General features: G+C 42.4%; 2 protein-coding genes and 1 pseudogene across 3 annotated transcripts; 2 read left to right on the plus strand and 1 right to left on the minus strand.

Annotated features, from left to right (window-relative positions):
• LOC139821411 (lysine-specific demethylase 6A-like) overlaps nt 1-18,820 on the plus strand; it is a 29,370-nt pseudogene that overhangs the window by 10,337 nt on the left and 213 nt on the right.
• On the plus strand, nt 5,034-10,157 carry LOC139821412 (uncharacterized). Its single transcript, XM_071792416.1, has one exon. The coding sequence runs from the start codon at nt 5,034-5,036 to the stop codon at nt 10,155-10,157; it is 5,124 nt and encodes a 1,707-aa protein (XP_071648517.1).
• Nucleotides 14,762-18,643, minus strand: LOC139821895 (metallo-beta-lactamase domain-containing protein 1). Of its 2 annotated transcripts, none has more exons than XM_071793314.1 (4): nt 18,493-18,643; nt 15,299-15,466; nt 15,110-15,226; nt 14,762-14,961 (listed from the first exon to the last, which is right to left on the minus strand). In XM_071793314.1, the coding sequence occupies exons 1-4, from the start codon at nt 18,641-18,643 to the stop codon at nt 14,762-14,764; spliced, it is 636 nt and encodes a 211-aa protein (XP_071649415.1). The 2 variants fall into 2 exon arrangements, with proteins under 2 accessions (XP_071649415.1, XP_071649414.1); XM_071793313.1 differs by having other exon boundaries at nt 15,110-15,229.

Genomic DNA, 18,820 nt, shown 5'->3' on the forward strand with positions numbered 1-18,820 from the left:
AAATAAAAAATAACCTTAAAATTATAATACTTAAAACTTACATCGCATAATGCAGGATATTTTTGTTGAGGACAGCCAACATTATCTATCCACTTTATTCTTCGGGAAGGAGATTGTGGAAAATTAAACATTTTATGACCATTTCTGGTACTATTACGGCAATTACGAGCAGTGCACGTTCGCATTGCAATTGTGGATACTCTAAAATATAAAATAAAGGCCGATCGCTGCTGAATGCGACTGTCAACTGTCAAAGCTGTGGCCGGTATTACATACAAAAGCTTAGCGCGCCCGTTTTGAAACACGGAAGTGACCCTCGAATGGCGGCGACCAATCCGCATCCAGTTGACCTGTTTGCTCATCCCTTACTAGAGGGTCTCTAGGTGGAGCGTGCGACGCGAACAAACCTTATGTGAACAGCTCAGCAAAGAACTAAAGGTGCTAAAAGAGGATAGGAGGATGTACAGAGAATACATGAAGGATATAAGAATAAAAGAGAGGGTGTGGGAAGAAAGTATAAGGGAGGTTAAAGAGAAAATTGAGGATTTGGAGAAAGGTGTAATGGAAAGGTTAGAAGATTTGGAAAAGAAGGTAGGTATGTTCGAAGAGAGAAGTGAAGGGGGGAACGAGCGTAATTAGTGATAAGGAAAGCAGAGGTAATTATAGTAGAAGAGGGAGTACTTACGCGGGATCCTTCTCAGAGTGCAGCGAAGATAGGTTAAGTAATTGCAATGGGAAGTATTAGGTACGATTAAGAAGTGGGTGGCGGACAAGGACAGAGAGAGGAGAAGGAGTAATAATAATAAAGGAGAAGGAGTATAATAATAAAGGGCATATGGCATTACCGAGGAAAGTAGAAAGGGACATGAGGGGAAGGAGGCAGTGGATACAGGACTTTATAAAAGAAAAGTTAGAAGTAGAATGCAAGGTGGTAAGTAATAGAATCAGCGGGACGGTGTTAGTAGTAGAAATTGAGAGTGAAGAAAAAAAAAGGAAATAATGAGAAATAAGAGTAAGTTGAAAGGTGGTAAGATCTTTATAGAAAATGATTTAAGCTAGGAGGAAAGAAAAATACAGGAAAAATTGAATAGATGGGCCAAAGAGCAAAGAAATAGAGGTAAAGAGATAAAGGTAGGTTATGGAAGGGTAAGAGTGGAAGGAGTCTGGAAAATATGGACGGAGTTGGAAAACGAGTTAGGCAGAGAAAATAGAATGGAAGGTGAGGAGAGAGAGGCAGTTGGGGCAGGAACAAGTAAGGGTAATGAGAAGGAACAAAATTTCGGTTAAGCCAGGAAGATGGCACAGGGGAGAGGGATAAGGAAGGAGATAGAGGGAAAAGGAAAATCGAAAAGGGAGGGAAGAGCATAAAAGGCGGGAAAAGATTTTTGTTTTGGAACACAGCGGGTTTAGTAAATAAGAACAAAAAGTTTTGGGAATACATAGGTAAGTTTGACTTTGTTAGTTTATGTGAAACGTGGCTGGAAAAAGAGGGATGGGAGAGGATAAAAAACAGGCTACCAAAGACGCACGAATGGACATGCAGCTATGCTAGGAAAGTAAAAAGAAGAGGGAGAGCAAAGGGAGGTTTTCTAATAGGCAAGAAGAGGGATTGGGTGAAAGTAGGTAGTAGGTTAATTAAAGAGGAAGAGGGGGATGTAATGGTATCAGAAATAGTAGGAGAAAAAGAAAGTTGTAGGATTTTTTCGATGTACAACTCGGGGGGATGGAGAGAGTTGGAGGAAAGAATGAATAGGTTATTGGAGGATGAGGAGGGGGAAGTATTATAATAGGTGGTGATTTTAATATAAGGATAGGAGAGTTAGGAGGTTTGAACATAGAGGAGATGGAGTTGGAAAGGAGAAGTAAGGATAAAATAATCAGTAACGGAGGAAGGAATTTTGCAGAATGGGTACAAGAGAAAGGATGGTATATATTAAATGGAACGACGGAAGGAGATTGAGGAGGCGAATACACCTATGTAGGAGCTAGAGGTAGTACAATAATAGATTATGTGATAGTAAGTGAAAATGCGCACGAGAAGATTGTAAAATTTAGGATAGATGACAGAGTGGACTCAGATCATATGCCATTAATTCTGGAAGTGGAAATGGAGGAAGGTAGTGGACAAGGGAAAGATGAGGAAGGAGAAGCAAGAAAAGAAGAGGAAAAAATAGTTGTTCAGTGGGATAAGGATGCTACACAGAAGTATAAAGAGACGACAGAGGAGTTAGGCAAAGAAGAAGGACAAGTATCCCTGGCGAAAATAAAACGTAAAACAAACGTCAGTAAAGCGTAAATTGGAAAGTAAATCGAGTGTAAGAGAAGAATAACTGAAGTGTAAGCGAAGCACGTAAGAAGCGAAAATTGAGACATTGGAGCGTAAAGAAGGCGACATCCAAACGTTAAAAAAGCTCTAATCGAGTGTTGTGGAACTCTTCGGCAAGCGCGAAAACAACATTGTCGAATGTAAACGGAGCGTCATCGAGGTCACCGACGAACGTGAATGGAGCGTTATCGAGTGTTGTGGAATTCTTCGGCAAGCGCGAAAACAACATTGTCGAATGTAAACGGAGCGTCATCGAGGTCACCGACGAACGTGAATGGAGCGTTATCGAGTGTTGTGGAACTCTTCGGCAAGCGCAAACAGAACATTGTCGAATGTAAACGGAGCGTCATCGAGGACACCGACGAACGTGAATGGAGCGTTAGAGGCCACAGGCGAACGCGAACAAAGCGTCGCGGCGTCGTCGAGCTCTCTGGTGAACGTGAACGAAGAGTAATGGAGGCGTTATCGAAACGTAAGAATTTTAGAATTTAAATGGATCCAGACGGTATATATTCTAGTTGAATGTCACATTAATTGCTTAATATAATTTGAGTCTAAATTAAAATAAGGGAATTAATAATTGTAAATTTTTCATTATCTCTAAGAATGTAATAAAGCTCGTATTACATATAAAAAACAGTATATGTAATATAAATATTGCAATGCATTATGCGATACAAATATTGCAGAATTAGAAAATATGTAGGTATTTCCGATTATTCCATTCATTGTCATTAATGGAGAAATTAATGATATTGAAGCAGTTAATATGACTGTTTGGCGCACCGCCGTGTATCATAGTGTAAATAGTAGTTAATGATAGGATTGATTTCGTGTTGTCGTTTCACATTGTTAATTGTACGGTTCTTGTATTGATCAGTTATACCGGGTTGAATTATCGCGCCTATTAGCGAAACGTCGGTGGATCGCGATTAGTACACTTGTCGATATTCGCGCGACTCACCCGACTCGTGCTGCCCGCCCACGGGTGGCATCCCCAATTATGAGAAGAATTCGGTACTCGCTCGCGCCGTACTTCGCAGGTGCGCGAGCCGGAGAACGAAAGAGAGGGACTCATCAGTCGAACGTCGTGAAGCTCACACGTTACCGTTTCGCATGTGCAAACTTGGAGTGCTCGGTCGCCCATCGCAGACCACGAAGGCCTAATCGCTTGATATCCTGCCTATCTATGACTGCTTGATATCCTGCCTATCTGTGACTGCTTGCTATCCTGCCTATCTGTGCCTGCTTGCTATACCTGCCGGTCCGTGCCTGCTTGCTATACCGGACTGTTGCATGCTTTCGCCTTGCACGCCAGAGATCTCGCCAACGGGAGGACGACGTCGACACCCAGGAGGCGCCGGGCAACGACACGGTGAGTCGCCTCGCATTTTTTGATATTCGTTTGCTTGCTTCGCTTTATTCACTTTCGCGAGGGCACGGGCCCTCTGGTCCTTCGAGAAAATTTGTCGACCAATCGCAAATCCGGGGAGCGCCTCATACCCCCCCGAGCATTGGTCCTTCGAGCCGGATGCGCGCGCTAAAGCAATAACGCCGACCTTTCGCTCGTGGATAGCATTTCTTAGTGGTTTTGATCGCGATTGCATTACAATTAATCAGTCGCGTATTCTACACCCGCCGCGATATCTCTCGGCCGCAACATTGCTTCGCGACGAGAATACGCGCGGGAAACTTGTCGTTTGATCGCTTTGTGGTTAATTGCTCTTGTCGTTCGTTATTGAATATTGTCGTTAACCGAAATATTCAACATTGGAATATTCTCGGTTAAGCCATACGTTCTCGCCGCGCCGTCGACGGCCTTGACGCTCGGTCACGGGCCGGCAGCGTATATACACATTTTTTCTACGTAAGCTCGCGTTCCATAATAACGCGCTACATTATTTTCGTTGTTGCTGGGTGTGTTTCGGCCAGACTCGAAATACATATTGAAAATACATACGGAAACTATTATTCCGATCGTTGGAATTCTCGCAAACATCATTGCCACCGATCGAATATACTGTTCGCCGGCACTGGTTCCCGGTATAAAATATTGTAGCACTCAAGGTAATCTTATTAAAGATTATAATTACGATTATAATCACAATTGCAAAGAAGTTGGCGTAATTGATGCTCATGTCGTGGATTATTGCTCGTGTCATGTGTGTACTGCTCATGTCGTATACGCTGCTCGTGTCGTAGTTCCGCGCACAACATGTATTGCCGAAAACTTAATCTGAACAAATACTTGAGTGCATTCCTCGTCGTAACCGGGCACCTGTGCCGATCTAATTAATAATTTTGATCGTTAAGACAACTATTTTCTTATTTTGTACATCCCTTGCAACCCTCTTCCTTGCTAGCTCTACACTGCATTTGATCCCCTTTTCTTGTGTTCGCCATTGGCTCTTGCGATTAACAAACTTGTCATTTTGCTTGCGCTATTATATCGTGTTTGAAAAACATTCTATCGGGAATATCGTGCCTTCGCGCAGGAATCCGAACCGAGCCATCCGTTATTTGTCACCTTGGCGAGCGGAACGGTTGTGTTGTTTTTCTGGCATTCCAAAGTCGAGGCTTTTGTTCTCTAGTGTCTGTCGACATTTCGTGCTAAGTTGAGTTGTCGTTGCTTTGAGTTCACGTGAACTCCCAACCCTGCGCGCGTGTTCCACTTGTTTGGTTGATTTAGCGTCGTATTCCGATCATCATGGGCCGAGGTCACATAACTAAACGCGAGCTGTGTATACAGCGGATGAGGGAGATCCATGAGCTGTCGATGCTCGCCGTGGACAATGAGGCACAGAGGCCAAATTTCCTAGTTAGATACCCTACCGTGGCTGGACTGATTAAGGATTTTGAGGCGGCTCACCTCAAAATAATCCAAGACGCCTCAGACGAGGAGTTTACCGCGGAAGACGCAATCCGTAAAGAATTCGATACGATACGCTTCGGAGTAATCGGGCGTTATGAGAAATTTGTGGGCGCCGACCGTGCGGCCGCCGCGGCCGCCCAGGCCCCGGTCCAAACGTCGTCTATCCGACTGCCCAAAATCTCACTTCCGGAATTCTCGGGAGATCTCGCGCTTTGGCCCTCGTTCATCGCGTTGTTCAACGTTTCTATTCACGAGAATCGGAGCATCTCCTCCATGGAGAAGTACCAATATCTGGTAGCCTCATTGAAAGGAGAAGCGCTCAACGTCGTGAAGAACCTCCCCCTCTCCGCCGACAACTACGCGATAGCCTACGACGCCCTGATTTCGCGATATCAGAATAAGCGGAACTTAGCGGATTACCACGTGGACTTAATGCTAAACGCCAAGCCGTTAAAATTGGAGTCAGTCGCCCCTCTCCGCACGTTGTTGGACACATTTACCGAAAATACGCGAGCACTGAACTTGTTAGGGTTCCCCACGGACTCTTGGGACTATTTACTCCTCAAATTCTTGTTAGAAAAACTACCTCGTTCGCTTCGCGAGAAATTCGAATCCGAACACCGGGCAGAGGAGATACCAAAGTACGCGCAACTCACGAAGTTCCTATCGGATCACTGCCGGGTACTCGCGTCCGTATCGGGCCCCACGAATATGTCGATCAAGTCACAGTCGCCTTCGGCAAAAAAATCCGCATCGGCCTCGTCGCTTGCTACTCAGACTGCCGAGTGTCCGGTGTGCAAAGAACAACATCTCGTGTTTAAGTGCCCTCGGTTCTTGAAATTGTCCCCTCGGGAAAGGCATTCGACGGCTAAGGCTTCGAACTTGTGCTATAACTGCCTCCGCGCGGGCCACAGCGTTAATGACTGTCCATCGTCGTGGACGTGTCGGTCGTGTAAGGCCAAACATCACACGCTCCTGCATTTTGAGCAGAACTCGGGCTCGGCAAATGCACCCACAGACGCCGAACCGCCCTCCGAATCGGGGATAACGTCATCGCAGGGAAGCGAACCCCTCGTTAGCATGGCTAGTGTCGCGCGGTCGAACCCGATCGTATTGTTGTCAACGGTACAAGCCGAAGCGCTCGACGCACACGGAAATCCCTTCCCCGTTCGTATTCTGTTAGATAGCGCGAGCCAACTAAACTTTATCTCCGAAAGTTGCATGCAGAGGGGTGGTTTCGGACGAACCAAGTGCCATACGGTAGTTCTCGCGGTAAATGATACAAAGGCGGCTGCAACTCGAGGCCGCACCTCACTCGTAATACAAGCACAGGGCAGGGAAAGCACGCGCACCCCAGTAGAGGCTACGATTCTTCCGCGCATCTCCGCCCCGTTACCTAGCAGTCAGGTCGAGCGAAGAGCGTGGAAGCATTTGAACGGATTGCGGCTAGCTGATCCGCGGTATCACCGACCCGGTCCCATCGACATCCTGATCGGCGCAGAAATCTTCGCGTCGTTACTTCGGGATGGCCGTCGCGTGGGAAAGAAGGGCGAACCAGACGCCTTCAATTCCGTCTTCGGCTGGGTCCTCGTCGGGTCGGTATCGACGCAGGCGCCGGGATCCACACATTCGTTTATGACTCTCGATTCGTTGGACGCATCTCTTAGTCGATTTTGGCAACTAGACGAGATTCCATCGGTCCCACCGTATTCGCAGGAGGATAAACGTTGCGAGGAATTATTCGCTCAGACCACGCGTCGGGACGCGTCCGGTCGTTTTGTCGTATCGTATCCTTTCAAAAGGGATAAACCTTGTTTTGTCGGCACGCGTCAAGTAGCCCTAAATAGATTTCGCGCACTTGAGCGTCGCTTTAAATTAGATGCAGAGTTTAAATTGAACTATAACAAATTCATGCAGGATTATTTGAATAACGGTTATATGAAAATGATTGAACGGCCGTTTCCGGTGGACGGACCTGTATTCTATTTGCCCCATCATGGGGTAGTTAAATCGGATAGCACTACCACAAAATTGCGGGTCGTATTTGACGCCTCGGCGAAGGACTTGAACGGCGTTTCGTTGAACGACGTATTGCGATCCGGGCCTAAGTTACAGACGGATATAGTCGTGATATTGTTGAGGTTCCGGGTAGGCCGCGTGGCGCTCACTGCGGACGTCAAACAAATGTTCCTTCGGATCTTGGTCGAGCGCGGTCAATGTGACTACCAGAGAATAGTCTGGCGTTTCTCGGAGAATGATCCGATGTTAGACTACTTGATGTTGACTGTCACTTTTGGATTGACGTGCTCTCCGTTCCTGGCAATCGCCTGCTTGTTGAAGTTGGCAACGGAAGGCAGAGTGAGCTACCCTCTGGCCGCGGCGGTCTTGGAGGAGAGCGTCTATGTCGACGACGTGGTGGCGAGCGCCGAATCTGAGGGGGAAGCCCGTGAGCTTCAGCGGCAGCTACAAGCTTTGCTTAGAACCGCGGGTTTCGAGCTCAGGAAATGGGCCAGCAGCCATCCGTCAGTCTTAGCAGATCTTGATCCGGAGCTTTGCAGTCAATCATTGCTATCGTTTGAACCCTCGGAAGATCAGTTTCTCAAAGTTCTCGGACTTCGTTGGTATCCTCAAACGGACAACTTCGGCTTTCAGGTCCACCCGTTGGACAGAGATTGTACCAAACGCACCATTCTTTCGGAACTGGCTCGTATCTTCGACCCGTTAGGCTTTCTGACTCCCCTCACGTTTGCAGCTAAAAGACTGATACAGCAACTCTGGGTGCTCAAATTAGAGTGGGACGATAGGCCTCCTTCGGAAGTATGTTCTCGATGGGGACGATACAAATCGGAACTCCCCGCGCTAGCTTCCATTCGCATACCTCGTACTATCGCCATGGCCAACGTAATCCGACGGGAGATACACGGATTTTGTGACGCGAGTGAACAGGGCTACGGAGCCGTTGTATATATCAGAATCGTCGCCGAGGACGGGGTACTGATTCGAATGTTCAGCGCCAAGTCAAAGGTGGCCCCGCTTAAGGCCATCACCTTGCCGAGACTCGAGCTTTGCGCAGCCGTTTTACTGTCGGACTTAGCGGAGTATATCGGGAACATCCTCCGGCCTAAGATTACTATCGACGGCACGTACGCGTGGTCTGATTCCGAGGTCGCGCTCGCCTGGATACGTTCGGCCCCCCACCGTTGGAAGACGTTTGTGCGTAATCGTGTGGCCCGCATCCAGTCCAACACAGATATCTCTTGCTGGAGACATGTCGACACCAAGTCTAACCCCGCCGATTGTTGCTCAAGGGGCTTGTTTCCTCAAGAATTAGTGGATCACCAGCTTTGGTGGACTGGCCCTGCGTGGCTCGCCGAATTCGAACCCACTCCAGAAACGATATTGGAAACTGACGATTTTCCGGAGGAAGAAAAATCTCATGCTTTTGTTGTCGTAAATCCTGCTGATGTCGTAAACTCTGCTTCTGTTGTTGATTCGCTTCTCGATCGTTTTTCGTCATTGGATAAACTCGTTAGAATATTCTCTTATTGTCTTCGTTTTGTTAATCGACTCAAGTCGAATTCACCCCACAGAACTCTTGTTGTAGACCAAGTCGAATTCCATTCGACCCTGCTATACCTCGTTAAAGTTGTTCAATCTTGTCGCTTTGCAGAGGATCTCGATAGGTTGAAACGCAATCAACATTGCTCCAAACCTCTGCGACAACTCGCCCCTTTCGTGGACGCGCGCGGAGTCCTCAGGGTGGGCGGTAGACTCACGCACTCCGCAATGTCTCATGAGGCCAAGCACCCCGCGTTATTGCCCGGTAAACACCGGCTCACGGAACTCATAGTGGAGCGCACCCACCGCCTACACTTGCATCCGGGGCGTCGAGCGTTGCATTACCTACTACTGCAGCATTTTTGGATTCTGGGGGCCCATCAGGCCATCAAACGTTGTTTGTCGCGTTGTTACCAATGTTTCCGGGCGAACCCGCGTACCTTGCAACCGCCCATGGCGGACCTACCGCTCGACCGGGTACGTCAGGCCAAACCCTTCTCAATCGCCGGGGTCGACTACGCGGGCCCCTTCTTTGTATATAATCGTCGTTCTCGCGGGGCAACGCCGTTCAAGGCGTACGTGTGCATTTTCGTTTGTTTTACCACGAAGGCGGTTCATTTGGAACTTGCTTTTTCCTTATCTACAGACTCGTTTTTGTCAGCTCTGAGGCGTTTCATCGCTAGGCGCGGTCGCTGCTCGCGGATCTACAGCGACTGCGGCACCAATTTCGTGGGGGCTCAGCGCGAGCTCGTCAGCTGCATGGAGGCGGCCTCAGGGCGAGAACAAATCCAGTGGTCCTTTAACCCCCCTTCCGCGCCACACTTTGGTGGCCTCTGGGAAGCGGGGGTTAAGGCGACAAAGACCCACTTGAAACGCGTGGTGGGAGCGCAGATCCTCACGGTGGAGGAATTCAGCACCCTCCTAGCACAGGTAGAATCCATCCTGAATTCCCGACCTTTGTGCCCCACCAGCTCGGATCCCCACGACCTCGGGGTGCTCTCCCCGGGGCACTTTATCACATTAGAGCCGCTCGTAGCGGTTCCCTATCCCGACCTAGACCCGGTGCCGATAGGCAGACTCGATCGATGGCAGCTGGTGCAGCACATGCACCAACAGTTCTGGAAACGGTGGCATGAAGAATATCTACACACCCTCCAGCAACGACCAAAGTGGTTAAAGCCGGCTGACGCGATATCAAAGGGCACGTTGGTCCTTCTAAAAACCGAAAACGCCCCTCCTCTGGCGTGGAGACGAGGGCGCGTCGAGGAATTGCATCCGGGTCGTGACGGGGTCGCCCGGGTCGCTACGGTGAGGACGGCGGATGGCCTCCTTAGTCGCCCTCTGGTGAAGTTGTGCCCTCTGCCGATGGACGGCTCACCGGAGGGACTCGCTCAAACGTAGAAAATACGGTGTATTTTGGTGGGCGGTAATGTTTGGCGCACCGCCGTGTATCATAGTGTAAATAGTAGTTAATGATAGGATTGATTTCGTGTTGTCGTTTCACATTGTTAATTGTACGGTTTTTGTATTGATCAGTTATACCGGGTTGAATTATCGCGCCTATTAGCGAAACGTCGGTGGATCGCGATTAGTACACTTGTCGATATTCGCGCGACTCACCCGACTCGTGCTGCCCGCCCACGGGTGGCATCCCCAATTATGAGAAGAATTCGGTACTCGCTCGCGCCGTACTTCGCAGGTGCGCGAGCCGGAGAACGAAAGAGAGGACTCATCATTCGAACGTCGTGAAGCTCACACGTTACCGTTTCGCGTGTGCAAACTTGGAGTGCTCGGTCGCCCATCGCAGACCACGAAGGCCTAATCGCTTGATATCCTGCCTATCTATGACTGCTTGATATCCTGCCTATCTGTGACTGCTTGCTATCCTGCCTATCTGTGCCTGCTTGCTATACCTGCCGGTCCGTGCCTGCTTGCTATACCGGACTGTTGCATGCTTTCGCCTTGCACGCCAGAGATCTCGCCAACGGGAGGACGACGTCGACACCCAGGAGGCGCCGGGCAACGACACGGTGAGTCGCCTCGCATTTTTTGATATTCGTTTGCTTGCTTCGCTTTATTCACTTTCGCGAGGGCACGGGCCCTCTGGTCCTTCGAGAAAATTTGTCGACCAATCGCAAATCCGGGGAGCGCCTCATACCCCCCCGAGCAATGACACTCTACTGATATATAAATTTTGGAATTACTTACATTTTGATAACGCCTCCTTACAAATAAAGGCAGGCAATGTTACATGAAAAAATTGTCACAGATATTAAAGAATATTTATATTTTTATATTTAAAATATTTTTCAAATTATTTTTACTTTCCATATTTGTTACAATATTTGTAAAATGTATATGGCATATAGTATGGATATCTTAGTTATATGTCTGAAAAAGAAAAAAAAAGCATTAAGACAAAAAAACAATACATTAATTTAAAAAAGTACAAACACGAGGATATGCTTTATATATTATTACTTCAGAACGGCGGCATATTGAAGTTTCGCAAGCTTTTTTTCTTTTACGTTCGATGGGCTCTGTGAAGTCAATGGAACAGTTGAAGTTGGAGCTGTAGCAGTTAAAACTGCAGATGAAACTGCTGCCTTCTTTCTAAAGATAAAGAATAAAATTTTTTATTAATTTACATCATGAAAATAAATAACTATACAATTTTCTGCAATGTAATTATAAAATAATAGATTTTTTAAAATAGTTTTAGTAAAATCTGAAAATTAGAACTGACCTCTTCAATATATAATTATCATTGTTCGATTTTTTAAAGCGTTTTGCACGAGAGGTTATATTTCTTCCTCCTTCAAGATCTAACGCTCGATCTGCGAGGTAACTGCATATGCAGTTCGGTGGAGGAGAAATGGCAAAAGATCAAGCAAATTGTATGTACATGGAGCAATGGTTAAAAAAAGGGTGAGAATAAAAAAAAAGGGACTAGGACATGAGGACTGGTGGGACAGGAGCTGTACTAGAAAGAAGAGGGAGGTGCATAGGATGTACAGGAGGTGGAGAAACGGCAAAATAGGCAGGGACAGATACATAGAAGAGAAAGGAAAGCTGAGGGATCTGCAATTAAAGAAACAAGAAGAGAGGAGACGGAAGGAAGAAGAGGAGCTAAGGAAATTAAGGAAGGAAACAGAAGTTTGGAAATTCATAAATAAGAAAAGGAATAAAAAGGTATGGATGGAAAATAATATAGACAAGAATGAATGGAGAGGGCACTTCATGGAGTTACTAGGAGGGACGGAAGTGGACAAGGAAGAGGAGAGCAGGAAGAACACAAGGCAACAAGAAAAAAAGGAGGAAGAGGACGAAATTACAGAAATGGAGATCAAATTGGCGCTGAAGAAATTGAAGCTTAAAAAGACTGCGGGAGTAGACGGGATCCCAATGGAGGCGTGGAAATATGCGAGTGGGATTTTATGGAATAGACTGCTGGATTTGATGAGACAAATATGGAGAGAAGGAAGGATACCCTCGGATTGGAAGAAAAGCATAATAGTGCCACTATACAAGAGAGGAGATCAAGAGAGGACGGGTAATTACAGAGGTATCTCGCTATTATGTACGGCGTACAAGGTTTATGCGGAGGTATTAAGGAGCAGGCTAGAGATGGAGGCGGAAGAGAAGGGGATGGTTCCGGAGAGTCAGGCGGGTTTTAGAAAAAGAAGGTCAACGATAGATAACATATTCGTGCTGAACCATCTGATTCAAAAGATAAAAGGAAAAGGAGGTAAAGTGGAAAAGGTGTACGCGTTGTTTGCAGACCTCAAGGCTGCATTTGATAATGTGGATAGGGAAATCCTGTGGAGGATTCTACAAGGAAAGGGAATAAAAGAACAACTGATAAGAAGATTGGAAAAGATTTACGATGAAACGGAAGTTGTGGTGAGGACCAGTCATGGATATACGGAGGAGTTCCAGACATCAAAAGGAGTAAGGCAGGGATGCGTAATGAGTCTACTTCTGTTTAATCTGTATGTAGCGGATTTAGCTGAGGTAATGAAAAAGAGAGAAATAGGAGGAATAGAGGTAGATAAGATTAGGGTGTGGAATTCAGAGTATGCGGATGATATTGTGATGGTAGCGAGAAATAGGGATGCACTGATAGATATGATGAGCACAATGAAAAGATTCCTAAAGGAAAGAAAATTAGAGCTATGTACAGATAAAACAAAGATTGTAGTGTTTAATAGGAAAAGAAAAGAAGGCAAGGAGGTATGGAAATGGGGTGAAAAATATATAGAAGAGGTACAGACTTTTAAATATTTAGGTTTTATGTTTAACAAGAATGGTAACTATAAGGACCACATTAGAGAATTGATAAAAAAAGGTAGGATTGCGGTTAGAAAGGTCTGGGGACTAGGAGAAAGAATATGCAGGGGAGATTTCTTAAGAAGGTGGATGATGTTTAAATATTTGGTGCAGAGCGTTATGGCGTATGGGGTAGAAATTTGGGGATGGGAAGAGAAGGTAGAGTTGGAAAAAATAATGATGGACTATATTCGTTGGATATTTTCTATAGATTTCTGTACACTAAGGTATGTGATATCAAGGGAACTAGGTATGGTTAAATTAATGGTAGGATGGGGCATAAGGGCAATGAGGTATGAAGAAAGAATTTTAGAAGGTATGGGAGGAGATATTGTGAGGCACTGTTGGAAGGAAAAAGAAGCTTATGGGTGGAAGGATAGGTATAGTATTGAGAGAGAAAGATATTACAACAGGAACGGATGGGGAATAGGTATACTGGAGAAACTGAGAAGAGAGGGAGCGAATTTAGAAAATGAAATAATAAGTAGGGAAAGAGATAACCAGAGACAATGGGAAGGGAATAAAATCCTAGAGGCAAGGTATAATAAAAGATATAGAGTATTAGATAAGTTAGATGGAGGTCCGGAATATTTGAAGAAGAATAGTTTAAAAAGGGTAAGGATAGGTGATGATGTAAGAGGTTTAATAAAACTGAGATGCGGAAATTTGGAAGAAGCAAACAAATATTGGTTAGAAGAAGATTGGAAAAAATGTATTTGGTGCGGTGATGGCAATGACTGTATGGAACATTATAGGGGTATTCAAATAAGTTAGAGTTTAACGGTTTGACAGGTTATGTCGGGTTAAAGTTGAGTAAAAAGTTAATTTTCAAACTTTTAACCTAAAGATTAATGTGATAGGTTTAATGAGTCACTTATGTATTTTGCATAACTTTAAAGAGTAGCGCGCCCAAAGTTAATTAATTAACTTTTTACTCGACTTTAACCCGACATAACCTGTCAAACCGTTAAACTTTAACTTATTTGAATACCCCTTATGTAAAGGAATGTCAGAGAGCGAGTGTATGGTTTAAGGATTTAGGTAATGACGAGGCGGAGAAGTGGAAAAGGCTGTGGAGTGATGAACTAGATTTAGATAAGGGTAAAATGTTGCGGAAATTATGGAAGGAGAGGGAGAAGGAAATTAAAAAGAGAAAGGAAAATCAAGCCAAAGATAAAGATTGTGATAGTTTAGGTTTAAGTAGTTTGGGATAGTTTAAGAGGGCAGCGAGCGTAAAATGGTATGGATAGATGAGTGAGGATAAGTTTTAAATTGTAAACCAAGTCCCTTCCTGGCTATTTATGTAAAAGCTGAAGTAAATAAATTCTATCTATCTATTTATCTATCTACTTGAGGAAACTTATGATCTCTTGTCTGAAATTTAAGCATAGATTTTGACAGAAGTTCAATCTTCAACTTAACTAGTAGTTACCATTTTACATAAATTGTTTATTAAAATCGATATGGAGACAATATGGAGACAAAACCAAAAATGAAATAAAGTATAACAAAACAAATTTTTATCAGGGTTCTTTATAGATCAATAATAATTTTACGCGCAATTATTCATGATATTAGGATAAATGAATTATCCTATTATTCCGTCGTTATTGTATCTTATAAAGCCTTGCATGAATGTTTGTTAACACGATAATATCTTACTGAACAATACAATCTCACTGAATTATTTGACTATTCACGATTTCTCTCATATTATCCGTAACGCGGAACATTGGCCCATGCCCAGGTATTATAAAATCTGCGATATTTATTATACGAGAACGCGTAATAGATTGAGTTTTTAATAATTCCGGTATGCCTAGCGACTTCCAGATAGTCGGTTCCAGAATATCTTCCTCTTTCTCAAACAAGTCTCCTGTAAAAGCGTGAAATCAGAACATTCGCTGTAATATAGGTACATAATTATAAATTGGGAAAAAAAGAAAAAAAAACTTTATGACTATGCTAGTGTATTTAGACTTTGCTTAAAATACGTCAACGATTTCTGAAATTTAGACATATACCTGTAATAGCGAGAAGCTTTATTTCTCCATCTTTTATCATCTCCACCAGGACAGTGATGTCCTCCGCCGTGTGTCCTGGAGTAGCTGTGACTTTTACACCCGGACAGAGCTCGTAATCTTCTGAAGAAATATAACTTTCTCAACAGCGATCGTATTTCTGTTAATCTCAGGATATCTCAATAAACCCACCGTTCGAAATCTGTGGATTCTTGTAAAATATATCATAGCGCTGAACAGTTAAACCCACAATGTGTATTGCGTTTAGGAACAGATTGTTGTTCCCTATATGGTCGGAATGGCTGTGAGTGCAAACGACATAATCAATGTCCTTTGGCTCGATATTATGCTGTGCGAGCGCTAGTAAAAAAGACAAAAATTTATTATGTATTATGCGTAATTGATTATGAACATTAAATATTGTTCACAGAAGTCTCAGGAATTGTAAGATATAAAAAAAGAGAAATAAAAATAAATGCATTTTCCAGAACTAACCCGAAAATAGTCACTTGATTTATTTTATGTAAATGGCGTACACCTAGAGTGATTTTTAAATACAATCAAAAGTTACTGTTATTAATTACATACTAGATATCATTCATTAGTCTATAATTTATTAACATTTGAGAGCATCATGTGTATACATTTATTCAATATTTTCTGAAAATAGTAACGTGAAAACAAAAAAAAATATTAAACAAACGGAAGAAGCATATTAAGCAGCTTATTGTGACAGTATTACTAAAAAAAAATAAGATATTAATTAATAAAAAGCTTTTGTATTGCGGGTTTTTGATGGAATTGTATATTAAAGGTTCGTAAAGAATAGTTATTAGAAAAAAAGGAAATATACGGGTGTATCATTTTAAGTGATTCAGCTGAATATCTCTTAAAGTAAAAGAGATTGGAAAAATTGTTTCAGACAAAAGTTGTTTTGTTTGGTTCGAAGGGGGACATAAGATGGTGTCATTGGTTTGACCATGGATGGTCGTTTAAAGCTCACGTGAACGACACCTTTAATTTCTTAAATGGAAACCCCTATTTTTCAATGCATATTCTTGTAGCTAATCTCGAGAGCTTTTCAAAACACTATAATAAAGTATTTTTTCGTTAAAAACTTTTGGAATTATGAGGCTTGAAAGTTCTAGTATTTTGACATAAAATACAAAATATCTTGTAAAACATTAATTTTTTGGTAATGTTACCTTAATACTTTTATGCACAGAATAATGAGACGAATCAATTGGTATGAAAAAAAGACATGGTTGCTTTTAAGAAAAAGTATGCAGATGCGTGTTGCAAATTACATATTTTTTCTTAAACGAACTATGCCTTTTTTTCATACCAATTGATTTGTCTCATTATTCTGTGCATAAAAGTATTAAGGTAACATTACCGAAAAATTAATGTTTTACAAGATATTTTGTATTTTATGTCAAAGTACTAGAACTTTCAAGCCTTATAATTCCAAAAGTTTTTAACGAAAAAATACTTTATTATAGTGTTTTAAAAAGTTCTCGAGATTAGCTACAAGAATATGCATTGAAAAATAGGGGTTTCAATTTAAGAAATTAAAGGTGTCGTTTACGTGAGTTTTAAACGACCATCCATGGTCAAACCAATGACACCATCTTATGTCCCCCTTCGAACCAAACAACTTTTGTCTGAAACAATTTTTCCAATCTCTTTTACTTTAAGAGATATTCAGCTGAATCACTTAAAATGATACACCCTCGTATATACCTATTATATTATATCCATTTTATAGGAATTTAAAACAAGGCTAAGTTAAATAAAGTCATTTATATGATAGTTTAATATAAAATAGGAAAAATAAGAATTGAATAAAAACATGTGTAAATGCTTAAAAAATAACAAGTAAATAATAAAATAATTGCTATAAATTTTTCTATCATAAAATGTGCTTTGTTAATAACAAAAATAATATTTTTGTATATTCTGGAAGAGTAAATGTAATGTAAATACAAATGTCATGTAAGTGTCTAAAAGACATCCAGTTGAATTTATAATTCTATAAAGTATTATATTGTATATTAATTATACTAATTATATATAATTATTAATATTTAATAACGTATTAATAATACATTTGATATAATTAATTATATAATTAAACAAAATAGCAAGCAATAATAAATTACATTCCAGACAGCACACATGTCCAAAATCAAGACGTCATTTATATATACTACTATCTAGCGAAACCACTGCCAAGGGAACGGGCTTGGAAAAATTAGCGGGGAAAGAAGACCCTGTTGAGCTTGACTCTAGTCTGGCACTGTAAGGAGACATGAGAGGTGTAGCATAAGTGGGAGATGGCAACATCGCCGGTGAAATACCACTACTTTCATTGTTTCCTTACTTAAGGCCTTCACACATAAAATGTCGTAAGGACGTAAAACGTAGGCGTAAGAAAATCGATCAATCCCAATCAAGTATTTCCCCCTACTGTGGTTACGAACAGCACAATATTTGATTGGGATTGGTCGATTTTCTTACGCTTACGTTTTACGTTCTTACGCGATTTTATGTGTGAAGGCCTTTACTCGGTTAGGCGGAGGCGCCTTTTAAGCCATCAAAGCATAAAACGTCTTAAGGGGATCCTAAAGACGTTTGTATTACCGACCGAATTCTATATCTGTCCTTGTATAGACAATGATGATAGACAAGGATAGACATGGTTATAGGTTATAATTTCTTCGAAGCTCTCATTTTTATTCCAGGCTTTCAATCTCAATTTCAAAGGTACGTTATTGTTTGTGCACGTCTTCTGAAGGGTGGGAACATTTCATTTCGTACATATTACTTATACAACTGTTTATATTAGAAAATGAGGTAACAACATTTTTAATTTTTTTCAATTATTACTAATTATTTTACATTCCCACCCTTCATTAGTACCTATACTTTACTCCTGTAAAAGGATTTTGCGATCTATAAAGCCATTTCAAAATTAGACCTTTGACTGTAATTGTCGGTAATTGAGTCACTTTAGCATCCCCTTAAGGGGACGTACCTTTGAAATTGAGATTGAAAGCCTGGAATAAAAATGAGAGCTTCGAAGAAATTATAACCTATAACCATGTCTATCCTTGTCTATCATCATTGTCTATACAAGGACAGATATAGAATTCGGTCGGTAATACAAACGTCTTTAGGATCCCCTTAAAGATATCTTTAAAACGTCTTATGTCCTGATTTTGGACATGGTGCTGTGTCTGGGATATTGATTATTAAGATTATTATTTCAATGTCAATTGCATAAATTAAAAAAATATAACTCAATGAACATATGTATATATAGTAAGGAACGTTGTAAAATCTCAGTGCATTCTATTCATATATATGATTCTATTTATTAACACCTTCTATTAATTTCTTGCTATCCCAGGCGGTCATAGTGTCGACAATGATCAGTTTTGGACCCTTTATTAAAGTGCAACTGCAATCCGCGTGCATATTCCCGTCGTCCAATTTCCGAGAGAATCCGTCGAACAGGATAATGACTTCACACATTTTCGTGGATAATAATTGTTCGCCGCGAGCCTTATAGAGAGAAGAATGAAAGGGGAAAAAGAGTCAGTCACAGACGATTATATCCATACACTATAGACACGGGTCGTAACATTTTTGCAACATGGTTATGTGACGACCTAACCTTAAAAAGTCTCAGGCTTAACAGCTCGTCGCCCT

The sequence above is a fragment of the Temnothorax longispinosus genome, chromosome 11 (assembly GCF_030848805.1).
Source record: "Temnothorax longispinosus isolate EJ_2023e chromosome 11, Tlon_JGU_v1, whole genome shotgun sequence".
Taxonomy (NCBI): domain Eukaryota; kingdom Metazoa; phylum Arthropoda; class Insecta; order Hymenoptera; family Formicidae; genus Temnothorax; species Temnothorax longispinosus.

Excerpts from the sequence above, each read along its gene's own strand:
- LOC139821895 (XM_071793313.1), bottom strand. The coding sequence starts at position 18,643 with ATGTGTGAAGTCATTATCCTGTTCGACGGATTCTCTCGGAAATTGGAC. Across the intron at positions 15,467-18,492 it reads TAGCAAGAAATTAATAGAAG|CGCTCGCACAGCATAATATC; the intron begins GTGTTAATAAAT and ends CTTTTTTACTAG. Across the intron at positions 15,230-15,298 it reads GAATCCACAGATTTCGAACG|AAGATTACGAGCTCTGTCCG; the intron begins GTGGGTTTATTG and ends ATATTTCTTCAG.
- LOC139821412 (XM_071792416.1), top strand. The coding sequence starts at position 5,034 with ATGGGCCGAGGTCACATAACTAAACGCGAGCTGTGTATACAGCGGATG.